Source organism: Corythoichthys intestinalis, chromosome 14 (assembly GCF_030265065.1).
Source record: "Corythoichthys intestinalis isolate RoL2023-P3 chromosome 14, ASM3026506v1, whole genome shotgun sequence".
Classification (NCBI taxonomy): Eukaryota; Metazoa; Chordata; class Actinopteri; order Syngnathiformes; family Syngnathidae; genus Corythoichthys; species Corythoichthys intestinalis.
Genome location: NC_080408.1, coordinates 35375743 through 35400981, shown reverse-complemented (window position 1 = coordinate 35400981; position 25239 = coordinate 35375743). Strand labels below are relative to the sequence as shown.

The window sequence follows — 25239 nt, the reverse complement described above, 5'->3', positions numbered from 1 at the left end:
TTAAGACGTCGATTTCCACCACCATCGTCTCTAAAAGAGTTGGAAGGTATTTAACTGAAGAATGGCTTAAAATTCCTTTGGAAACACTTCACAAGTTGAATGAATCAATACCTCGGAGAATTGAGGATGTAATTGCCGCAAAAGACGGACCTACGCCCTATTTCCGATAAGTGCTCAGGGCCAACTCAGGGCCAGCAAGCTCGACTCCCAGTTATTCGGAATCTTGACGAGCTGACCTCACTTGAAAATTAATGATGACATCTGAAACCACACTTCGATTAAAACTGGATGAACAGATTGTAGAGTACCATGATGACCCAAATGAGTAGCTTGATCTGGACCACAACTTCTACAGTAGCTGGATAACTGTAAATACTACACAGCGGACCAGTATGACAACTCGTGGATGTGGACAGTAAGCTGAAACTTACCAACGGCAGGAGTCTCTACAAGAATTTTGAACACATTAAGGATTATCTACTAAAGATAATAAAGGCCCTGACTTTAATTTGCACGGATATAACATGGCACAAAGGAATGGGGCATCTTAAGAGACTGCTGTGTCAACAACCGCAATCGAGTTGCTTGACTGGACGCTGAGTAAACCCAGATTGTTGATTGTGTTATTGTACAGTTTGTGGCCATGTAATGTATGTAACTGTACCATGTCTGATTGTGCGTCTTTAGTTGTATGGGGGACGGGAAACTGATAAGCATATGCTTCCTCCCGTCTGCCTTTGTCTTCTTCTTCGGTTCCTACGGGCAAATCATATCACATTTTGTAATTGTCAATGATACCGATGATGATGACAATAAATATTTCAAAAAAAAAAAAAAAAAAAGTTTTTGTTTATTTTTTTTTTTTTTTTTTTTTTTTACGGTTTCCATTATTTTGTCCAACCCCTGTATATTTATATATACACACACACACATACTTAAGTGTGTATCTCCAACAGAAACTAGATAATTTCACATTAGTGTGGTTTTGGTGGCCTCTGGAAGCATACTGAATAACTCCCCTTCACATGCATTACTTCATGTGCCAAATGAAGTTGTTACAGCCACGTGTTCTGGTCCACTTGTCCTAGTGGCCGGGATGTGCCCCTGTGTAGGAAGGGGAGGGGGTGGTTGTAGCATTTGGTCTGTTGTAATCACTGGGAAAAGATCCCCTTTAATGCTTAGGTCAGCATTTAGCGTGCAGATCAGCGCACAGTTGCATATACATTCATATACTCAAGGGGTTCGGGAAAAGAAGCTGAGGTGTGTGCGCGTGAGCATATTGGCCAGTACAGTTCCAGACGAGCGTGCTTTTACATGTAAAAGGAGCCACAAGGACAGCTTTCCCATCCAGGTAGAAACTGTTCGATTCTATTTTTCAGCTAGTTCGTTCAGATTGTACTTTTAGTCCTAAATGTTTGTTGGTTTGATGTTAATTGCCACAAAACTTTGAGCTAAAGCCTTCTCCAGACTTGATCCAGAATGTGAAATTGAGCGTTTTCGAAGTGCTAATGACTGTCGCACTGCCCGTCTTCTCTTTATATTCGAAACCAGCATTTGATGAATTCAGCTCAACACAGACGAGCAAAAGTCTGTGCATATTGTATCAAATCTTTTTACTAGGTTGTAATTATATAAATTTCTGAGATTTCGGGACTAAACTCGCATGCTTACTCAGGGAAATGTGCATTGCCTGTGCACATCATCATTGCATGAATGGCCAACAGCTGCTGTTCTGTCAGAGGGATGAGGCTGGCCCTCTTATCACAGGAGTTCTACCAGGCATGAAAAATGTCATAACAATACATGCTAAATTAATCCAAATCAGCAGTCTTGAGTAAAAATGGCCCCATAATCATTTTTTGTGATAAGATGCAGCCTCTTTGTATACTAATTGGATTATATTTTCAGCAGTGCTGATACGACCTGTATTGTAGGCATTAACACTAATGCCACCATCCCATTAGCCTACGTAACACCAATTGTGTGATGCCGTATTTTCATTCGAATGTCTCGCATATATTGAATAGTAAGGCGTGCCTAATTCCACATCATTGCCCTCTCAGCAATGTGCGCATAGTCTGACCCACTTGGGCAGCAGCTGTAAAGCTGGTCCAATTTTGTGCCTATTTTAGTTTACATGCCCGGATGATTTGCTCTTCGAGGTACTAGCGAACAGATTTTGGAACAGCTCTAAACTCTACCTTTAGGGGTTTTTGCCAAGGACGAGCAGTACCTTCAACTCTCCCATCGGCACGATGATTGCACGCAGCATCAACGGTGCTTAATATAGATGCGTTTGGGCTTAGGCAAAAGGGATGTAGGAGAGGGTGAAATAGCTTGCACGGATTGTTGCACAACCAAGTTTTGACTTCCATGATGACTTTCGAGCCTCGAACTCTACTAAAGACCATCACTTAAATGTTTTTTTTTTTTTTTTTTTTAATAACTCAAATGTCCATGTGAACAGAGCTTGTAATGATCATTCATAAAGCTTGTGTATTGGGATGGACTATTTTTTACATTTCCAATATTTTTTGTGGCTTCAATTTTGAGTGACTGATGCCCAAGATGACTGGAAACACTGATCTGCCGCGTCTCTCTATGGCTTGTCTCAAATTGCACTAAAGAGACACTCAACCCTTTTGTACAGACTTGTAGCATTGAGGTATTCGGTTCTGATCAGAAGTCGGATCCAATGACAAGATCACAACAATGGATTGATCAATACACCATGCCAATCAAAACAGAGAACAAAATGTGTCGGACGTCAGCTACCCAACTAACATCTTATTTTTAATATTAGACACCTTACATTACAGGTGACCTCTTAATCGAATATTTTGTTTCACGTCACAATTACAGTCTTTGGTTCTGCCAGCATTAGTGCTGATCAAACATTAAAGGATTTCCGAGCAGCAAAATTTCATTCAGCGTTTCCACAATCACGCCGTAGGTGACTTGTGACAAACAACGCTTGAGCATAGACTTCACTATCAGTTGACGAAACGGCTCCTACAGAGATTGCGCCACGGCTACCCGTAGGGGGCCAGACCAGGCAGAGCATCACTGTGATTAACTCAAACACGTGCTGCGTACTAACGCCGGATTTAGATGGAAACAGGACGAAAGTTTTAGTGCATGCAAGCAGGCAGGAGTGTCTCAAGAGTGATTTGGTCGAAGATTCAATGTAATTATTATATAAAATAGCACCATGCATGCACTTTAAAATGTGAAAGAAATTAAACGAATGAAAAAAATTAGCATAGCTTTAGCTTGAAATATATATGTAAAATGAATGATAACTGCCCGTTTATTTTGCTTTAACCAAGAATATAGACTGTTTTACGTTCATACTAGGGCTGTCGAACGATAAAAAAATTTAATCGAGTTAATCACAGCTTAAAAATAATCGTAATTAATCGCAATTCAAACCTCCTATAAAATATGCCATATTTTTCTGTAAATTATTGTTGGAATGGAAAGATAAGACAAGACGGATATATACATTCAACATACTGTACATAAGTACTGTATTTGTTTATTATAACAATAAATCAAGATGGCATTAACATTATTAACATTCTGTTAAAGCGATCCATGGATAGAAAGACTTGTAGTTCTGAAAAGATAAATGTTAGTGCAAGTTATAGAAATTTTATATTAAAACACCTCTTAATGTTTTTGTTTTAATTAAATTTGTAAAATTTTCAAACAAAAAATAAACTAGTTGCTCGCCATTGTTGATGTCAATAATTACACAATGCTCATGGATGGTGCTGAAAGCCATATAATCAGTCGCACCCAAGTGCCAGCAGAGGGCGACAAAACACAAATACAAGTAACAAATGGACATGACACTGTCATTTTAATCTGAGTGGGGCATGTGCGTTAATTGCGTCAAATATTTTAACATTAATTTTAAAAATTAATTACCGCCCGTTAACGCGATAATTTTGACAGCCCTAGTTCATATCTATTGAAATTCCGTTATTTACGTATTTATTTACAAGAATTTTCAACTTAAAAAGCTTTGTTTTGTGGTGGCCGCCATCTTGGATTTTGTATCCAAACACAATAGCGTAACTTTACATTCAAATAATGAGGTAATTTTCGGCCAACTGACCGATTTTTTGGCAACAAAAAAAAAAAACATTTCTGCGTCCATACAAAAAAAACAAACGTTTTTTACGAGTTTTATGTAACATTTCACTCTAAAAACGACAAGAGCCAGATAGCCGGCAAGACGTGCTGAGGCAATTGCAACATCAGAATTGGACCTAAATAAGTTGTGATTTTATAGAAAAATACTAAATTAAAATTTGCTTTTGTTGAGTAAAATAAATATTATTCTGCATGCTGTCCTCAAGTATTAAGTCTGATCTGAAAATTGAGTTATTTTTTAGCTGTTGAAACCATGTCAAAATTGCACTAAATTAAAATAAATAAATAAATAAATTGGTATTTCGGGCAAAAGCTATTAGGGAACGACTGAATTTTTTGATGCCACTGCTCATGGAGACTCATATATGTCTGAGGGAGGTGCCTCTTTTGGTTTTAGGTCACTAGTGGCTTTGGTTTTAAAAGTATTTGAATTTTAAGTTTTTGAAAATGGACCACGCACCCCGTTTCCCGTCAACTGATCGTGAAATCTATGACTTGAGTATATCAGCACTGTATCAAAACCAAACAGCATCATTACAGATTGAATAAAATGTCTGTTTTGGCAGGTGTGGACTTTGAAGTTGGAGCAGGAGGAAGAGAAGAACAAAGCTCTGACGGAGGCGCTACAAACGATCGCCACTGAGCACCACGAGCTGAAGCAGTCCCTGAGCAAGAACAGGAAGTCGCCAACCCTCAGCACCCTTGCCGAAGATGATTTCTATGACGCTGTGTCAGGTCAGGAGAGCCAAATGGAACTCAACTTAACATTTACGGTAATAGATTGAACTAGGATGGTCTGCGAGACTAAACTAAATTCACAACAGAAGGATGAAAAGAGGCACATGATTGGATGTCTAAGTCAATCGCAGTGAAAGAGTTAACATTTGAATAAAGTAGCTAATGTACTGGATGTGCGTGCTATGTACAACAAAATCTTTTGAATGTTAGTGATTTTGCTTGACTTTAACTTTCTACTAAGCCTGCACAATATATCGTTTGAATATCGCCAGTGCGATGAACGCATGCGTAATAGTCCTATCGCAGGATGTGCGATTCATTTTATTTTTTGAACACGTAGACTTGTGGTTTGCTTCATAAAAGCAGCAAGTGTGTAGAGACATATATCCAGCATATACAGCAGATATACAGCAATCTTCATCATTCACAGATAAACCCCCAAGCCTGGATTAAACAGTATTATATGAATACAATCATATATCGCGATTTTTCAATTTTTTTGCACTTTCAGTTCTCAAATAAATGAATAATATATAAATAAATACAGTGATTCCTCGTTTTTCGCCCCCCAACCTAATTTTTTTGTGTGTATTTGTGTTCAATATATTCAGATTTTGCTTTGGAAAGATATACATATAAGAAATGTTTCATTGAAAAAATAAAAAAAATATATATAAAATATTAATAAATGGTTTTTAAGCACTTCATATGTAATTATGATAAGTTTTAAACATGTTACTGTCCCACTGAATTATTTTAAAACAAGAATAAAGTAGAAAAATGCTTGTCTTTATTAAATGCTTCATTGATTGAGTCCACTCAAATCTGCTTAAATTGCTCACTTACACACAATGAATTGCCAAAGAAACTGTTCAATATGTTAAACGATGATTGACGGATGCGGCGCTTTGAAGTTTCGTCTTCCAAACATCTCTGGCAAGATCAAACTTTAACGTCTGTCAATCATTGTTAACTCGAATGAGAAACTCCTGTGCATTGCCTGACCAAGAAAAGCAGCAGGAGGGAGAGTGAGACTGCGTGATCGGATCGGGAGAGCTCATCTGTATTTATTTATTTTTTAACTGAAAAAAAAAAATCCGCGATGTACTGAGGGTGAAAAGTTTGAGGCGCGAAGTAGTGAGGGGTCACTGTACAATTAAATTGAAGCACTTTAAATCTATAACGAAACAATAAAAAAATACAAAAAATAAAATTAAAAATACAAGGATAAATGAGAAAAACAAGGGGGAAATCTCAGGAAAAACAATCTAATAAAATACTGAATGCAATACACTAATACAAAAACATGGTGAGTCAACCAACCAGTCTTCCCAAACAGCTATTCAAGTCATCTGGCGAAAAGTATTCTAGTTTTAATATTGCAATTTATATCGCAAACCCCCCAAAAGTCGTAATGTAAGTTTTTTTTTTTTTTTTTTTTTCCTGTATTGTTAAGCCCTACTTTCTACCCTTGTGAAATTGATTCAAATTATTTTAGGCTTGGTGATAATGGACATTTCATACTCTTAAATGCTCTTAAACTCTAAAATGCTACTTGGAATGATAAGAAAAAGTCTGCTTCAAGTTGTAGTCTGGTCTATTTTGAGTGAACGGCAAAACGTGGTTTAAAGCAATTAGTAATTTTGGTCGTTTTTACACTTAACAGATAATCTTTTGTATAATTTCTTGAGATTTAAATATCATCTACGGGCAGAAATATATGCAATTATATCCTCTGACATCGTTCAAGTGAATCCTTCATTTTATCTACCTTCCAAATTTGGCACAAATGACACACGAGCCAGTTTGTTGCTGCTCGCACCGGAAAACTTAATTGCAGTGTTTTGCTTGCAACATTCAATAAAATTACCTCCCCACTTGAAAATGACTTTGATATCTATGACTATAATCAATGTCACTCAATGAGTTAAGGGCGACAAGCAGCAAAATAATCCATAGCTATAAATATATTGCAAAACATAGAGTATTTACAGTACTACTGAATAAGGGTGTGACAAAATATCTAAATGGTGATCTATCGTTATACTTTGTATCCCAAAAGGTTATCAATATGCTCCTGCCAAGAATCGAGATATCGTTTTAAAAAGGTGTCAATGTATAAAAAAGAAAATAACAAGTTGCAACCAAAATCTACCACCATGATAGTACATCTACAGTTCTCGACGCCCAGTCCATTTAGACTGGGAACTAGGAGTGGGAACCTCTTGGTACCTCACGATACGATACGATTTGCGATACAAAGCTCATGATAACGATGTGACGATACGGCGATACAACGATTATTGATACATTGGTCAGGAAATCATTCTAGGATATTCTACAAACAACTAATAAACAGAAAAACAAGCTTCTGCTGTGAAGTCGAATGAGTTTATCACTAGTAGACGTCCAATCCATTTGAACTGGGAGGGTGCCATCCCTCCCACTTCAAACGGATTGAACGTCTATGGACGTCAGTGGCAGCCAATGCCAGGCAATGAGGTAATTTTGGGCCATTTAAGGTAATTTACCTGTTGATTTTCAGTAACTTCCTGTTGATTTTGGGGTATTTTATGGGTCACTTCCTGTTATTTTTGAGTTTCAGAACAGGAAGTGACCTGGGAATCACCCAAATGAATAGGCAGTGACTCAAACTCAACAGGAAATGACCTTTAAATCCCCTAAAATGAATTCACAGTCATTCTGTCCGATCTTCGGGGCATTTACAGGTCACTTGCAGTTCATTTTGGGGCATTTACAGGTCATTTCCTATTGAGTTTTAAGTCACTGCCTATTAATTTGGGTGATTCCCATGTCACTTCCTGTTCTGTAACTCAAAATAAAAGGGAAGTGACCCATAAAATATTCCAAAATCAACAGGAAGTAACTGAAAATCAAAAGGTAAATGATCAATGGCCCAAAATTACCTCATTGCCTGGCATTGGCTGCAACTGACGGCCATAGACGTTCAATCCGTTTGAAGAGGGAGGGATGGCAGCGAATGACATTTGAATGTCCCATTTCAAATGGATTGGACATCTACTAGTTCATTCCAATTCACAGCAGAAGCTTGCTTTTCAGTTTATTAGTTGTTTGTAGAATATCCTAGAATGATTTCCTGACCAATGTATCGATAATCGTATTGCTATATCGTCAGGTCGTCGTTATCTTGAGCTTTGTATCGCAAATCGTGTCGTATTGTGAGGTACCAAGATTTTCCCACTCCTACTACTGAAACTAACTTTTCGGAACAAAAAATATACACTCACCGGCCACTTTATTAGGTACACCATGCTAGTAACGGGTTGGACCCCCTTTTGCCTTCAGAACTGCCTCAATTCTTCTTGGCATAGATTCAACAAGGTGCTGGAAGCATTCCTCAGAGTTTGGTCCATATTGACATGATGGCATCACACAGTTGGTGCAGATTTGTCGGCTGCACATCTATGATGCGAATCTCCCGTTCCACCACATCCCAAAGATGCTCTATTGCATTGAGATCTGGTGACTGTGGAGGCCATTTGAGTACAGTGAACTCATTGTCATGTTCAAGAAACCAGTCTGAGATGATTCCAGCTTTATGACATGCCGCATTATCCTGCTGAAAGTAGCCATCAGAAGTTGGGTACATTGTGGTCATAAAGGGATGAACATGGTCAGCAACAATACTCAGGTAGGCTGTGGCGTTCCAACGATGCTCAGTTGGTACCAAGGGGCCCAAAGAGTGCCAAGAAAATATTCCTCACACCATTACACCACCACCACCAGCCTGAACCGTTGATACAAGGCAGGATGGATCCATGCTTTCACGTTGTTGACGCCAAATTCTGACCCTACCATCCGAATGTCACAGCAGAAATCGAGACTCATCAGACCAGGCAACGTTTTTCCAATCTTCTATTGTCCAATTTCAATGATCTTGTGCAAATTGTAGCCTCAATTTCCTGTTCTTAGCTGAAAGGAGTGGCACCCGGCGTGGTCTTCTGCTGCTGTAGCCCATCTGCCTCAAATTTCGACATACTGTGCGTTCAGATATGCTCTTCTGCCTACCTTGGTTGTAACGGGTGGCTATTTGAATCACTGTTGCCTTTCTATCAGCTCTAACCAGTCTGGCCATTGTCCTCTGACCTCTGGCCTCAACAAAGCATTTCCGCGCACAGAACTGCCGCTGACTGGATATTTTTTCTTTTTCGGACCATTCTCTGTAAACCCTAGAGATGGTTGTGCTTGAAAATCCCAGTAGATTAGCAGTTTCTGAAATACTCAGACCAGCCCTTCTGGCACCAACAACCAAGCCACGTTCAAAGTCACTCACCTTTCTTCCCCATACTGATGCTCGGTTTGAACTGCAGGAGATGGTCTTAAACCATGTCTACATGCCTAAATGCACTGAGTTGCTGCCATGTGATTGGCTGATTAGAAATTAAGTGTTAACGAGCAGTTGGACAGGTGTACCTAATAAAGTGGCCCGTGGGTGTATTTATGTGAACAAAATACTGAAATTCTCTACAAATTCCTACATTGATTTCAACATGTCAGGTTCATGGAGAGACACTAAGTGACTAGCTCCATCTAGTGTTAAAACTGAGGTGTGCAACACAATGTTGGCTGAAATTAAGCTTCTTGCGTGGACCATATTCAGTGCTATTGTCATAACCGCAGTTTGGATGTAAGATTAATTTCATTATGGTGAAAAGGTTGCCAAGTATTTGCTTGGAATGCCTGTCCAGACTTACCAGAGTCTACTTCCCTCTACGAGGTGTTTGTGCTCTAGGAGCAGCCTCCCTCAGGGATGACTGCATTATTCATGGCGCGCTCAGAGCACTGACCACACACACACACACACACACACTGTGGCCCCGTGAGACACTAAGCTCAGCACTTCTTTGGCATTTCTGCTGAGTGTAATGCTACACAAAAAGACAATCATGTATTTTTGTGCCCGAGTGAAGCTGCTAAAAATGTAATGATGTCCCATTATGCTGGGGTATCGAGACTTCATTACAAAGTTGTAATAGATGAGCTTGCATGCACAATGCTCCAAATATCACTGCCACACATGGCACTAGGAGGAGAGAGCCGAGCACACGGTGTTGTGGGAAGAGAAGCCTCACGTGGCCTCTCATTGGAATACAACGCTCAGGTGGGGTTTGGGGAGGAGGCGGGGTGGACAGGGGAGTCGGCGCGCAAATGTAGTTGCTTATTTGCGGACGGCAAACTGACGAGGCTGTCATTATCCGCCCCGCAGAGTCCGAGTCGGAGCTGTCCGTGAGCGGCTTTCTGTCTGTGGCCAGCTACTCCTGTGAAGAGGACGAGGGGAAAGACGCCCCCCTTCCCAGCAGCCGCCGCCATCCCAGCGCGCTCGGGGGGGCCGCCGGAATGTCAGGGGAGGGTAGTCATGGCAACCAGAACAATGCCGCCAAGAAACACAGGTGAGACGCTCCAGTTATGATTTCAATGGATTTAATCAAAATGGATTGAACGTCTTATCGCATCAGTGGTAGCTAACGAGTTTTTTTTTCTTTCCAACATTGCAAAGCTGACAAGCTTCATGAAGTAATAATGCCCCTAAATTATCCAGATAAAAAGGTGTATTGTAAAAGGACACCATCTTTCCATTCCAGTTTGTTTTTCTTGGCAGGTGTGTTTGTGTGCGCATCCAATCCACAGAGAATAACCTATTTTGTTTTTCCTGCTCGATCCGACTCCTGGCCCAATCATGCACGAGTATGGGGGCTTTGTTGCTGAAAGAAGGGACAAGCTTTCATTTCCGTAGAGGCTCATTCCAACTTGGCTTCTCTTGCTTGATCCAACAAGTGATCTTTGAATAATTTAGCAGGTTCTCAGAATAAGTTGCCTCGGAGTGTTCATTCGAAGTTGCACGAAAAAACTCTTAACAAATGTGGCCAGGGAGCAAATTCCATATTTCCACAAACAATAGAAAAAAGAGGCCACCTTAATGAAAACAAATGTCCTCTATTTTTGGCAGCGGCGTGGGGAAAACAAAGTGGATCGAAAGTGGGTCCATCTTGCATTGCTGCTCTGTTCCGACAAGCACAGATGGAGCCCAAGCTCCCCACCATCCAGCCTCTTCCTATCTTGTTTATTTAACAGAAATAATGGTGTGTATTTGGGTAGACACCATCTGCCTGCTGCTCAAATAACAGCCTTGGACTTGTGACAGACAGAAACGCACGACTGCATCCATTTGCAAATATGCAGGAAGATCAAATGATAAACTGCATTTATACGCTCCACATAGAAGCATTTTAAGATGTAACACAACTGTACAAACGTTTGATGATGCCTGTGGCTGGGTTGGAGCTGCTCATTAGCTTTCAGGTGTCAGGTGACATTGCCCAGCTGGATTATCTTGCATGGAGCTTTTAAAATGGTCTACAATTGCATCCAAAGGCAACATTTCCTAATGAGTTGCTTTCTCCCAGATCACCAGGGTATTCAGATGTATTATGTAGAGGATAGCATATGTAAATGGGTCACACACTGTGCCAATTTAATACATTCCGAACAAGGCTGGAGTCGCATGTAGGAAGATTTTGTTATGTACTACTGACATTGTTTCTCTTTTTCCCAACTACTGTTCCATAGAACATCTTTACCAGCTCCTATGTTCTCCAGAAATGATGTCAGCATCTGGAGCATCTTGAAAAAATGCATCGGCATGGTGAGGACAGGCAAAAATGCATTCCCAAAGCAAGTACAGTTGTGTTCAAAATTATTCAACCGCCACAGTGGATAAGTGTTTTTGCAAGTGACATTCATTTTTCATTTATATAATCACATCAAATAATGACATGTCAAATAAACAAATACAACTGAAATTAAAAAAGTATTTTGAGGAATATTCCCAATTAATAGCCTTTCTGTGATTACCTAATTGACAAAATTATTCAACCCCCCAAGTCCACCACTCTTAAGAACAAAGGTTTCCATCAGGTGATGTCAAACAGCTGATGAAAACATCTGTAGATGTGAACGGAACCCTAATGAGCAGCAATTGAGTAGATTTGAAAGGACTGTGACACATGGCTCTTCTTGGCAGTTAATGACATCTTTACAACATGGTGAAGTCCAAGGATCAGTCAAAAAAGTTCAGGGAGGAGGTCGTTTCACTTCATAAGCAAGGATATGGATATAAAAAGACAACAAAAGGACTAAAAATTTCAAGAGACACAATTGGGAGATTAGTCCGCAAGTTTAAAGCTAAAGGCAAAGTGGAAACTCCACCTTGGCGTGGTAGAAAGAGGTGACTGTCTGCAACTGCTGTGCGATACCTGAAGCGAAAGTAAAGAAAAATCCCTGGGTGACAGCAGAGGAACTATGACAGGACATATCAGAGGAAGGTATTCAGGTTTCATCCTGGACAATAAGACGCACACTGTGAAATGATGGCTTCCATGCAAAAACGCCCAGGCGCACCCCCCTGCTGAATCCAAAGCCCAGGAAGTATGCCAAAAACCATGTGGACAAACCACAAAGGTTTTGGGATACTGTTCTCTGGAGTGATGAGACCAAACTGGAGCTTTTCAGGCCAATGGATCGACGGTATCAGTGGAGGAAAAAGAATGATGACAACACCTTATCTATTGTGAAGCACGGTGGGGGGTCAGTCATGCTCTGGGGTTGGTTTGCTTCTTCAGGTACAAGGAATCTTCAACGTGTGAAAAATATTATGAATTCAGTGCAATGCCAGGAGATTTCGGATGCAAATGTCATGCAGTTATTGACAAAGCTGAGGCTTGGGTGAAGTTGGACCTGCCAACAGGACAATAATTCTAAGCATACCTCAACATCTACCACATCTTGGTTACAAGAGAAGTGCTGGAAGATTCTGGAGATTCATCGCAATCACCAGACTTAAAACCCATTGAAAATCTCTGACGGTACTTGAAGAAGGCAGTTACAGCACACAAGCCCAAAAATATTAATGAACTAGAGGCCATGGGCAAAGATGCCTGTGGATCACTGCAAGAAACTAAAGAATGTTATTGTTGCAAAGGATGTTGGATGAAGTACTGTACTAAAGTTATACATACAGTACCTAAGGGGTTGAATAATTTTGTCAATGAAGTAATCACAGAAAGGCCATAAATTGGATTATTCCCAAAAATATTTTTTGTTATGTCAGTTGTATTTGTCGATTTTACATGTCATTATTTAATGTGATTTTAAACAAAATGAAAAATAAGTGTTTTCGCAAGTTTAACATTTATCTAATGTGGGGGCTGAATAATTTTGAACACTACTGTCAATCGTTAAGAAAAGGAGAATTCTTGTTTTGTCACTAGTGACAACTTGAGTGTTTTGAAGGAATACAGTGCCTTGCAAAAGTATTCGGCCCCCTTGAACCTTGCAACCTTTCGCCACATTTCAGGCTTCAAACATAAAGATATGAAATTTAATTTTTTTGTCAAGAATCAACAACAAGTGGGACACAATCGTGAAGTGGAACAACATTTATTGGATAATTTAAACTTTTTTAACAAATAAAAAACTGAAAAGTGGGGCGTGCAATATTATTCGGTCCCTTTACTTTCAGTGCAGCAAACTCTCTCCAGAAGTTCAGTGAGGATCTCTGAATGATCCAATGTTGTCCTAAATGACCGATGATGATAAATAGAATCCACCTGTGTGTAATCAAGTCTCCGTATAAATGCACCTGCTCTGTGATAGTCTCAGGGTTCTGTTTAAAGTGACGAGAGCATTATGAAAACCAAGGAACACACCAGGCAGGTCCGAGATACTGTTGTGGAGAAGTTTAAAACCGGATTTGGATACAAAAAGATTTCCCAAGCTTTAAACATCTCTGTGCAAGCCATCATATTAAAATGGAAGGAGCATCAGACCACTGCAAATCTACCAAGACCAGGCCGTCCTTCCAAACTTTCTTCTCAAACAAGGAGAAAACTGATCAGAGATGCAGCCAAGAGGCCCATGATCACTCTGGATGAAATGCAGTGATCTACAGCTGAGGTGGGAGAGTCTGTCCATAGGACAACAATCAGTCGTACACTGCACAAATCTGGCCTTTATGGAAGAGTGGCAAGAAGAAAACCATTTCTCAAAGATATCCATAAAAAGTCTCGTTTAAAGTTTGCCACAAGCCACCTGGGAGACACACCAAACATGTGGAAGAAGGTGCTCTGGTCAGATGAAACCAAAATTGAACTTTTTGGCCACAATGCAAAATATGTTTGGCGTAAAAGCAACACAGCTCATCACCCTGAACACACCATCCCCACTGTCAAACATGGTGGTGGCAGCATCATGGTTTGGGGCTGCTTTTCTTCAGCAGGGACAGGGAAGATGGTTAAAATTGACGGGAAGATGGATGCAGCCAAATACAGGAACATTCTGGAAGAAAACCTGTTGGTATCTGCACAAGACCTGAGACTGGGATGGAGATTTACCTTCCAACAGGACAATGATCCAAAACATAAAGCCAAATCTACAATGGAATGGTTAAAAAAGAAACGTATCCAGGTGTTAGAATGGCCAAGTCAAAGTCCAGACCTGAATCCAATCGAGAATCTGTGGAAAGAGCTGAAGACTGCTGTTCACAAACACTCTCCATCCAACCTCACTGAGCTCGAGCTGTTTTGCAAGGAAGAATGGGCAAGAATGTCAGTCTCTCGATGTGCAAAACCGATAGAAACATACCCCAAGCGACTTGCAGCTGTAATTGGAGCAAAAGGTGGCGCTACAAAGTATTAACGCAAGGGGGCCGAATAATATTGCACGTCCCACTTTTCAGTTTTTTATTTGTTAAAAAAGTTTAAATTATCCAATAAATTTTGTTCCACTTCACGATTGTGTCCCACTTGTTGTTGATTCTTGACAAAAAATTAAAATTTTATATCTTTATGTTTGAAGCCTGAAATGTGGCGAAAGGTTGCAAGGTTCAAGGGGGCCGAATACTTTTGCAAGGCACTGTATATTTTCACATAATTATACACATACATTCATTGCTGTTCTGTTAGCCTTCAGGCTTTTTCAAGTGCCTGTACTCCTTTCTGTAAACGTTTCCTCCTCCATATCTCTTCCTCGGAGATATGATAAGGGGATAGGAATTTGTTTATACTTTGTATTTTTGCACTGACTGTGTACAGAATTTCCACTAGTGAGTCTGACACAATGCCCTCACAGGATTAATTTTTGGGCTGACACAAGCTTGGCTATTTGGAGAGGCATAAAAGAAAGTGTATGTAGATGGCAATGTGTATGTAGATGGCAATGATCATTGAGTTAATTGAAGTTCTTCAATCAAAACACCAAATGATAAGAATTACAATACATTTACAACTCATGCAAATATTTAGTACCACTTTTATTGTCAAAAACAGCATTGTTTACAAGTTAAAAGACTATATTTAGCAAGCAACAAATCTGGCGATGTATTTTAGTGTCAAGGAAGACTTATGGAGATTGAGACTTCCTTATTTGTAGTTTGCATCCAGGCTGCAAAGGAGTGTTGTCTACAAAGTCACCACTAAATAAATAAAACTAAGACTGCAAAATTCCGAAGGTTTAAGAAAACGGTGGATGACAATAAATTTAGTTGGTTGTTTAGTTTCACCTGGGTTTGTAGACCCTATTAGTAAACAAATTTTATGCAAACAATTAAACCATTTTCTTTGTCTTCTTTTCACTCATTAGCTGCCATTGTCGCCGACAGACATCCAATCTATTTTGACTGGGAAGGTTGGATGTGAATGACCAATGTCAGCCTTCCCAACTTAAATAGATTTGATGTTTATCACTGTCAATTGCAGACAATGAGTTTATATTGTGAAGGAAAAGAGCTTTCAAAACTCCGCTTTTGTTTTGGATTAATGACTGATATAAATGTGAAAAACATCTAAATCAGTTGGTGTTGTATAATATGCTTCATTTTATTGATGTCGACTAAGGAGCTGTCCAAGATCGCCATGCCGGTAATATTGAACGAGCCGCTGAGCTTTCTCCAGAGGCTCACCGAATACATGGAGCACACCTACCTCATCCACCGGGCAAATGCCACCGCTGACTCTGTCGAACGAATGAAGGTACTGCAACAGTGTATTGTACAGACCCTTTCCAAAAAACATTTTCGTGGTGGGGCAGGTATTGTCACTACATTAGTTGTTGAATTGGTTAAAAGAAATTGACAATAATATCGCATATCGGCAATAATTTATGAGACAATATATCGCCTACTAAAATTTGTTATCGCGACAGGCCTAGACTGATCGACCCAATTTCCGATCACATGATTGGATCGGGACATCCCTACCTTGGACTCATGATAAACAATAAACCGACATTTGACTAACGCATTACAGACATTGGGAAAAGGTCGCAACAGAGACTCCATCTCATTTGCAAACTCCGGGCTCTTTCTGTTAACCCCCCCCATCTCCTGTCACCATTGTAAACTCGCATTCTACACATCCTTCTAAACTGTTCCCCGTGATTTTATAATACGCTGACCACCACCAACAGGAGCAAACTGATCAAAATAACACACACTGCATCCAAGATTATTAACCACCCCACACTCAACCTCACAGAGCTCAATCACAGTTGCAAGCCTTGCACTGTCAATAACCAACACTGCTACCCTCTGGTCGCAGATACAGTGTATAACAAAAGTGAGTACACCCCTCGCATTTCTGCAGATATTTAAGTACCGTATTGGCCCGAATATAAGACGGTGTTTTTTGCATTTGAAATAAGACTGAAAAAGTGGGAGTCATATTATATTCGGGGTCTAGACATTATACCCATTCATGACGCTAGATGGCCCCAGATATCATTGAAGCAAATGCTGAACTTGAGTAATGTTCTGTCATGACAGATCTCAGCTACTCTCAAGTTTAACCAGTTTGCATTATTTTATTGCAATGTTTTTCCTTGTTCAGATTTGTTTCAAGACTACAGTTGGTTAGACCTCCCTTTGAGGGTTATGCAGTTATTGCAATTTTGTTGTTTTATTACAATATATTGGTTAATTTACATTTCAAAAACCAGAAGCCATTAATTTACAAATGTGATTGCACTTTACATATTTGAATGTTCAGATATTAAGATTTGAATGAGGCAAAATAACTTGCTTTTTCTCTCAAATATATTGTTATAATCTAGGGTTGTTCCGATCATGTTTTTTTGCTCCTGCTCTGATCCCGATCGTTTTAGTTTAAGTATCCGTCGATCCCAATATTTCCCGATCCGATTGCTTTTTTTTTTTTTTTTTTGCTCCAGATTCAATTCCAATCATTCCCGATAATTTTTCCTGATCATATACAATTTGGCAATGCATGAAGAAAAAAATTAATAAAACTCGGATGAATATATACATTCAACATACAGTACATAAGTACTGTATTTGTTTATTATGACAATAAATCTTCAAGATGGCATTTACATTATTAACATTCTTTCTGTGAGAGGGATCCACAGATAGAAAGACTTGTAATTATTAAAGGAAAAATGTGCCTTTGTATATTGTGACTAAATATTGTCATCTAGTGTATTTGTTGAGCTTTCAGTAAATGATACTGTAGCCATTTAATTTCTGCCCAAATGCATGATGGGAAGTTCAACCATGACTGTGCGTCGTGGTACCAATTGATATATCTTCTCTGCGTTGAGAATTAACATAGGGTGTTAAGAAAAAGATCAACTACTACCTTTCTTCCCCACATTGCTTCCCACGATTATTCTAATCGTTGGGAGAGGGATTGTAAGGCTTTAGCTATTTAAAACAAGGCTCCAAAGGCTGCCAAAATTCTCTCTACTCATTTTTCGCTGCCTTTTAGCTCTATATACTGTATGGGTAACATGGCGCCATTATAGATTGAACGCAACAATGCGTGAGTGGGTCATGCAGCGCATGCGTTAATTGCGTTAAATAATGTAACGTGATAAATGTAAAAAATATTAATTCTCGCCGTTAACGCGATAAATTTGATAACCCTACCTTAAGCTTAAACTAAGGACTCTGGAAGAGTGTAACACATTATGTCTGTAAAATTAAATACAATTAGAAAACGATTTAATTAAAATATATATATATTTAAAAAAGGCATGTCCGATATTTTTTTGCCGATTCCGATACTTTGAAAATGACGGGATGCCGATCGATCGGAACATCTCTATAATAATCATTTGTTTCAGATGTACTGTAATTATTTTCTGTATAAAAATTAATTAGGTGTTCAAAAAGTCTTTTTTCAAACTTGAGTTTAAAAAGAGGGGGTCATCTTATAATCAGGGCTGTCTTATATTTGGGCCAATACGGTATCTCTTTTCATGGGACAACACTGACAAAATGAAACTTTGACACAATGAAAAGTAGTCTGTGTGCAGCTTATATAATAGAGTTAATTTATTTTGCCCTCAAAATATAGCCATTAATATCTAAACCCCTGGCAACAAAAGTGAGTACAATGCATGGGAACTACGTATGTCACTACATGTCCAAATTGAGTACTACTGCTTGTCATTTTCCCTCCAAAATGACGTGACTCGTTACAGGAGTGCTGTCAGCATTGCTGCAGAGATTGAATAGGTGGGGGGTTGGCCTGTTAGTGCTCAGACCTTACGCCGTACTCTACATCAAATTGGTGTGCATGGCTGTCACCCCAGGAGGAAGCCTCTTCTGAAGACTGTACACAAGAAAGCCCGCAAACAGTTTGCTAAATACATGTCAACAAAGCACATGGATTACTGGAACCATGTCCTATGGTCTAATGAGAGAGGCGGGCTTTCTTGTGTACCGTCTTCAGAAGAGGCTTCCTCCTGGGGTGACAGCCATGCAGACCAATTTGATGTAGAGTGCGGCGTATGGTCTGAGCACTAACAGGCTGACCCCCCACCTCTTCATTCTCTGCAGCAATGCTGACAGCTCTCCTGTAATGAGTCACAGGACATTTTGGAGGGAAAATGACAAGCAGTTCTCAATTTGAACATTCAATTAACTCTACTATATAAGCTGCACACAGACTACTTTTCATTGTGTCAAAGTGTCATTTTGTCAGTGTTGTCCCATGAAAAGATATACTTAAATATCTGCAGAAATGCGATGGGTGTACTTTTGTAATACACTGTACCAGAGCCTGAGATGGAGACAGGCTCGCTTTTGTAAAATCGTTGTCCCATCTGCCATTTTTATTTTTTATTTATTTAATAGGGACAGTGCACATTGATAAACATCTTAAAATATGTAAACATGCCAGATTGTAGGGGAAAAAATGCTAATTTACATCCGCAGTCCCTAGGCAGGTAACACAAAGATACAAAAAAACAAAAGATTACAATAAAACGGTACAGTACAATAGATTACTAAGAACTTAAAAGTCAGTGATTGCAGGACTGGTTTACTTTCAACCACTGCTTGTGCAGAGTTTTAAAGGTTCGTATCGTGGGACACTCCCTGATGGCGAGTGGTAAACTGTTCCAGATTTTACTGGCCTTTACAGCGAGAGAATTGAGACTGAAGGCTGTTTTTCTAATTGGGACCTCACATTCCCCTCTAGAGGAGGCCATGGTCCTGAGACCACTGTGAGCCCTTTAAAAAAAAAAAAAAAAGTCCGACATGGGTGGTGGGGCGAGACCTTGTACATTAGACAAGCCGTTTTCAAAATTTTTAAATTCTCAAAGCTAAAAAAAATAGTACTTTTTGAAAACATTACAAACATGGCAAAGACCTTTAACACTTTCTTGCAGAGTGATTCAATGTTACCGCATGTATTTACACCTGCCATTTGCCAACAAGTAATGCAATATTCAATGTGTGATAAAATCATTGAGTGTAGGAACATTTTAGCAGCCCGGTCTCGGTCAGCATTCAATAACCTCCCATTATGTCCCTGTAGGGGCCAGTTTTCACCTCGTCAGTCTTAAATGTTCTCTATTATTTGCTTTGCATTAATGTTCGTCATGACAGACTGTGAAAATGAGTTTCCCTGTGGGACAATAATATATTCAAATTCTAATTTTGGAATGCATTTACCATTTCTTGGAAATTCTAATTCCAAAAATGTAGATTTTTTTCCCCATGGAAATAAACTTTTCTGGTGCATATTCTAATTTTTTGGAAAGGCTCTACATGTTATTGAAAATGGTCAGTTAGGTTCTTTTGCCTGTCGTTCCTTTGTGCAACGTGGAAGCTTTGACATCCTGACTCGTTTGTCACCAGTGTGTTGCAGCGTTCGCGGTGTCCGCTGTAGCGTCACAGTGGGAGAGGACCGGCAAACCCTTCAATCCTCTACTGGGTGAAACTTATGAGCTCATCAGGTCAGACGCTTCACTGCTTAGCCAGAAAAACGTAGCATTAAAAGTTTGCCTCGTTCTTCTACAGAGATGACTTGGGCTTCAGGTGGGTGGCCGAGCAGGTGAGCCATCACCCTCCCGTCAGTGCCTTTCACGCAGAGGGCCTCAAAGAGGATTTTGTCTTCCACGGCTCTATCTACCCCAAAATCAAGTTTTGGGGGAAGAGCATAGAAGCTGAGCCCAAAGGAGTCATCACACTGGAACTTCCCAAGTAAGTTTAAAAGCTCTGCGTGAGCTCAGTCATGTACTCCTCTTTACATTTTTCCTCCTCCAAAGGTACAATGAAGCCTACACCTGGACAAACCCCACCTGCTGCGTCCACAATATTATCGTCGGCCAGCTTTGGATCGAGCAGTACGGCAGCGTGGAGGTGGTCAATCACAAGTAATGGCAGCTACTACGTGTAACATACATGTAACGCAGGACAGGTGACAGACAGTGTGATTGTGTGGCAGGACAGGGGAGCGTTGCAACATAACCTTCAAACCTTGTGGCCTCTTTGGGAAGGAGCTCCATAAAGTGGAGGGATACATTCACGATAAAAGGTAGCATCTGACTCCTGTTAAAATGGTACCTCTTTGGCTGCCATTGACAGCAATAGACGTCCAAACCATTTGAATTTAGAGGGTCGGCTGTCAGCGAATGAAGGAATGATTATTGCGTGACTTTGAAAAATGTTTTTATAGTACGTATTATATTTCGTATAGACAAGTTTCCTGAGCGAAACATGGGCAGCACCATATTTGAACTTTTCCGCTACAGCTTATATTTAGATATATTTAGATGTCTGTAATATATATGATCTATAATATTTATAATATATATTTAGACAGAACAACATGAAGTGCAGTTGAAGTAAACACTGTGTAGACCCAGTTAAAACTGCAAAATTAAACCAGAGGAACTGACGGAATCTCCAAAAATGGATTCAGCATGATGTAAATGAAGCTCCAAGACTTTCTCTGTTGTGCATTTGTTCTTATCATTTTGTTGATCGTTTGTGGAAAAAAATTCTAACAATCCGTGCAGCCTGTGTTAACAGTTAGTTGTAGATCGATACGCCAGCCACTTGAGCGACCAAAATGAGGCAAAATTACAAATATTACACTTGCCGAATGTAGAAGGGCTGACACGGATTTTGTTGTTACAAGGAAATGCTACAAGGTATGGTATTATGAGCTCATCACACATGTACATATAAACACAAATGGTATTTCATCCTTTTTTATTGCAGATATTGATCTCAAATTTTTGGACAACATGATTCCATTTGTTTTATTTTAAACGATAGGTGCATGTGCAAACCAGGTCAATAAATCACAATTTATAAAATTAATAGAAAAATATTAAAGAAGGTGGAGGGAGCATATGTCGAGCCTTCCATCATCAAAGTAGAATGCACGTAGTCTCAATATGTCCATCAACGTACAGTAAGTGTTGTTGTGAGGCACATCAAGTTGTCGTCCCTTGCCTAACAGCATTTTCTACCTGTAAACAAATGAATAAAAACTTTTAACACTTGCATTTATGCATTTAGAGTAAGAAGCCCATGTATGACTTGTAGTAGAGGAGTCTGTTTTCCATTTCTTTATCGTTATATAACTCGATTTAGAAAAGCTAATGATGTCTCAGCTGTGACGCAAAACACAGAATAGTCAAATTGAACACAATTGTGCCATCCTACACATACCGATTAGCAACAGATAGCATGTGTTGCAGCCAAAGCAGTACAGTAGTTGTAGTAAATAATATTAAAGATCATTATAATTACAATCATCATCATTATAACAATTTCAAAGACAAGTCGTTTCATGCGCAAGATTAGCTTTAGTATTTCTGGAGCACTGGACACCTGAAAATGCAGGGATGGGAAGAACATACCTTCCATAACACAGCGGCAACATGGCTACATAAACACCCGGTCTTTGTGGTGGCACGGGCTTGGTTCCACATCTGCCTTCATGAACATGTTGTGATGATGGCAGATGGATGCAGTACTTCCAAATTGTCTTTTTTGAGGGATTTTGATGAGTGATGCCACTCCAGCTCCACTGTTGTTTTGATTAGAGAAAGTGTCAAACGGCAGTCGCGAGCAGAAATGCGGAAGTAAAGCAGAAGTCCCTTGGAAAGTTGTCTATATTTAATGTTTCGGAATATGAATGATAAAAAGCTACGAAAAAGTTTTCGTGAAATTAATGTTTCGTGTACTGGACCTTTTGTACCTCGAGGTTCCACTGTACTGATAATGATGGTAATAGTGTTCATTTTAACTTCTGGTTTTGGAAAAAGGGCCAAATAACAAAATTACTGGAACAATTTTGTGATTTTTGAATTCTTAAAGCTTCCACTTCATCGATAATGCCATTTTAAGTAGGGTAAAAAGTGTATGTGAGTTTTAAAATACATATTTTACCGTAATTTTTTCCCCCAAGATTTAAAAAAAAACTACTCAGGAACTTATTACAACTCCATGAATATAATCTTTTTTGTAACACACACTAAAGGTCATTACACATTTTAAAAAAAAGTTTGTGAAAAATGTTGCCAACTCTGTTTACAAAATATGTGCAATGTATAATGTATGTAGTATATGTATTAAGGATAAGGATTAATACATATCCCCCCATTTGCAAACAAAATCGTTTTAAAAAGTTTTTATGTTAAACCAAGTTTCCATGGACTTAAAAAAAATTGTATACAAATTGTATATTACAAATCATGTCTTTGCAGCAAGCGAAAACTCTGTGCCATCTATGGCAAATGGACAGAGTGCTTATACACAGTGGACCCAGCAACCTTCGATGCTCACAAAAAGTCGGACAGAAAGAATTCAGAGGAGAAAAAGGCTAGTAAACGGGTAATTATCTCTCCCCCCTGTTTAGCTTTCTGTTTAATCATCAGAAGCCACACGTCTGTCTATGCGTCATCTGACCTCAGAACAGCGTAGACGAAGAGCCCGAGGAGATGCCGCCGCCTGATGCTGAGACGGTGCAGGTGATCCCGGGAAGCGAGCTCGTCTGGAAAATGACACCTCGTCCCGAGAACTCAGCCAAGGTCGGCCATCTCGGAAAAATTAAAACAAGGAGTCCCTGCGTTCGGAAGCATCTCAACACGCTTTTTTTTTTTTTTTTGGGCAGTTTTACGCTTTCTCCACATTCGCCATGCAGCTGAACGAGCTGGATGAGAAGATGGAGGGACTTCTACCATCAACGGACAGTCGTTTCCGGCCAGACATCCGCGCCATGGAGAACGGAGACATCGGTAGGACCTTCAAAAAGTACAGTCACGGACACGCACACCACGCTCATATTTTTCTATCATATCACTTCATTTTAATGGTACGTTTAAACTTGTTTTTTTTCACCACCTGCACTAACATTCTTGGAACCCATGTTAATTTCTCTCAAGAAATTCTGTCGTATTTCGGGCATGTCGTCAGACGTAAAAACAAATGGCGAGTCAAATTTTACGTCGGATGTCTAAAAGATCGTATGTCGAGGTACCACTGTATTTTTCAGGCATGAAAATGGGTCAGGGATTAAAAAGGTGAGAAGGGTGTGGAGTAAGCCTGTCGCAATATGCAATAATTCCATTTATCACACGGTAAATGAAAATGAAGGCGGTAATTTTCCTGCTGCGATTTATCGCCTCGCGTACGTGCGTGCAGCAGATGTGCTGCTAAAAGTTCGGCTTCCTTGTTACCAAGAGCACAATATGCTGTGATGAGGATTCACTCTGTTTTATTGACTACTGGGTATGTTCGTTTGACACATTTGAACCGAGCAGGCTAAGTTCATATTACAGGTCTTAATGCATGAATCAGATTTTTTCGTGTTAACTTGACGGTCTGAACGTGACAAGTCGCAGAGAACTGTACCATTTCAAATCCGATATGGGCCACATTTTTCCAGAATGTGACTGGCGGTCTGAACTTTCAAATCTCTCGAATCGGAATTAATGCAGCAATGACATAAGCAAAGCGAAAGCGGCAGGCAGGAGGGGAGCGATGTAGCTGTGCATAAGCTTCTAGCTTGAACTCTGCTTTTATGCACGAAGCAGTCTTAAACACAGTCATAAAAAAATAAATGAAGAAAAGGATAAGCCTGACAATTTTCGATTTTAATTCTATGCGCCGAATGAGCAATATTTCAGTATTGCTTACATGGCCGAGACGGGGCAAATTGACAACCCCACGTCATGTCACGCACACAAGTCAAGGCTTATGTGCGTGTGTGTATGCGTTCTATCAGTCCATATAAACTTTGAATAAAGGACTAAACGGGGATTATTAATGTCTGTTATTTGTGTCATCTTTTTGGAAATAAAAATATGATCACCTTGGAACGACATACAGCTAGCATGTAATTTGTTTTGATGCTTCTGAGCATGCGGTTAGAAGCCGCCCGTTCACACGCCAAAAAACCAGACATGACAAAAAATCGGATTTGTGCATTAAGACCTGCAGTATGAACCTAGCCTTAGTGAAGCCAAATTTTTGTTACTGCTGCTTAATCAATCTATTTTTCTCTGTTTCTCTGGACTTGATGAAGTGCAATTATTTGTGTTACTACAACTTTATACCTCTGTGCCTAAATGCTTAAGTTATTGAAGTGCAATTTTATCTTTCCTTGAAAAAGACATTTATTCTGTGATTCTGTGCGGTATTGATATTTTTGTCTTTTACTTAAGAGGATTGGTCTATTGTTTTTAGTTGTGATTTCTTAAAAAGTATTTTTGAATTAAAGAGTAAACGTTTATTGTGTTTAAATGGGTGTACTTAATATTACTTAGTATTATTAATACTGTGTTATTGTAAATTGGTTAAAAAAAGGGGGGGGGGCAATAATTTATGAGAGAATTTATCGCCCGCTAAAATTTGTTATCGCGACAGGCCTAGTGTGGAGGAAATATGTTCCGGTACACTGTACAACTAGGGCTGTCCCAAACGATTAATAGTTAATCGGCCGACTATTTTTACGATTAGTCACTAATCTTTGAAAGTTTAAA

At 39.5% G+C, this 25239-nt stretch overlaps 1 protein-coding gene across 10 annotated transcripts in view; it reads left to right on the top strand.

Annotated features, from left to right (window-relative positions):
• The window catches only part of LOC130929818 (oxysterol-binding protein-related protein 1-like), a 44678-nt gene that overhangs the window by 17352 nt on the left and 2087 nt on the right, over window positions 1-25239 (top strand). For 8 of the 10 annotated variants that reach the window (XM_057857354.1, XM_057857352.1, XM_057857351.1 and 5 more), the window contains 11 exons: window positions 4728-4896; window positions 10148-10331; window positions 11509-11584; window positions 15831-15965; window positions 20099-20196; window positions 20261-20443; window positions 20509-20616; window positions 20688-20777; window positions 22963-23089; window positions 23170-23286; window positions 23370-23493. In XM_057857354.1, the coding sequence (XP_057713337.1) occupies window positions 4728-4896; window positions 10148-10331; window positions 11509-11584; window positions 15831-15965; window positions 20099-20196; window positions 20261-20443; window positions 20509-20616; window positions 20688-20777; window positions 22963-23089; window positions 23170-23286; window positions 23370-23493 (1411 nt within the window). Of the gene's footprint in view, window positions 1-1143; window positions 1352-4727; window positions 4897-10147; window positions 10332-11508; window positions 11585-15830; window positions 15966-20098; window positions 20197-20260; window positions 20444-20508; window positions 20617-20687; window positions 20778-22962; window positions 23090-23169; window positions 23287-23369; window positions 23494-25239 lie in introns of those variants that run through there. The other 2 variants (XM_057857356.1, XM_057857350.1) reach the window with 2 other exon arrangements.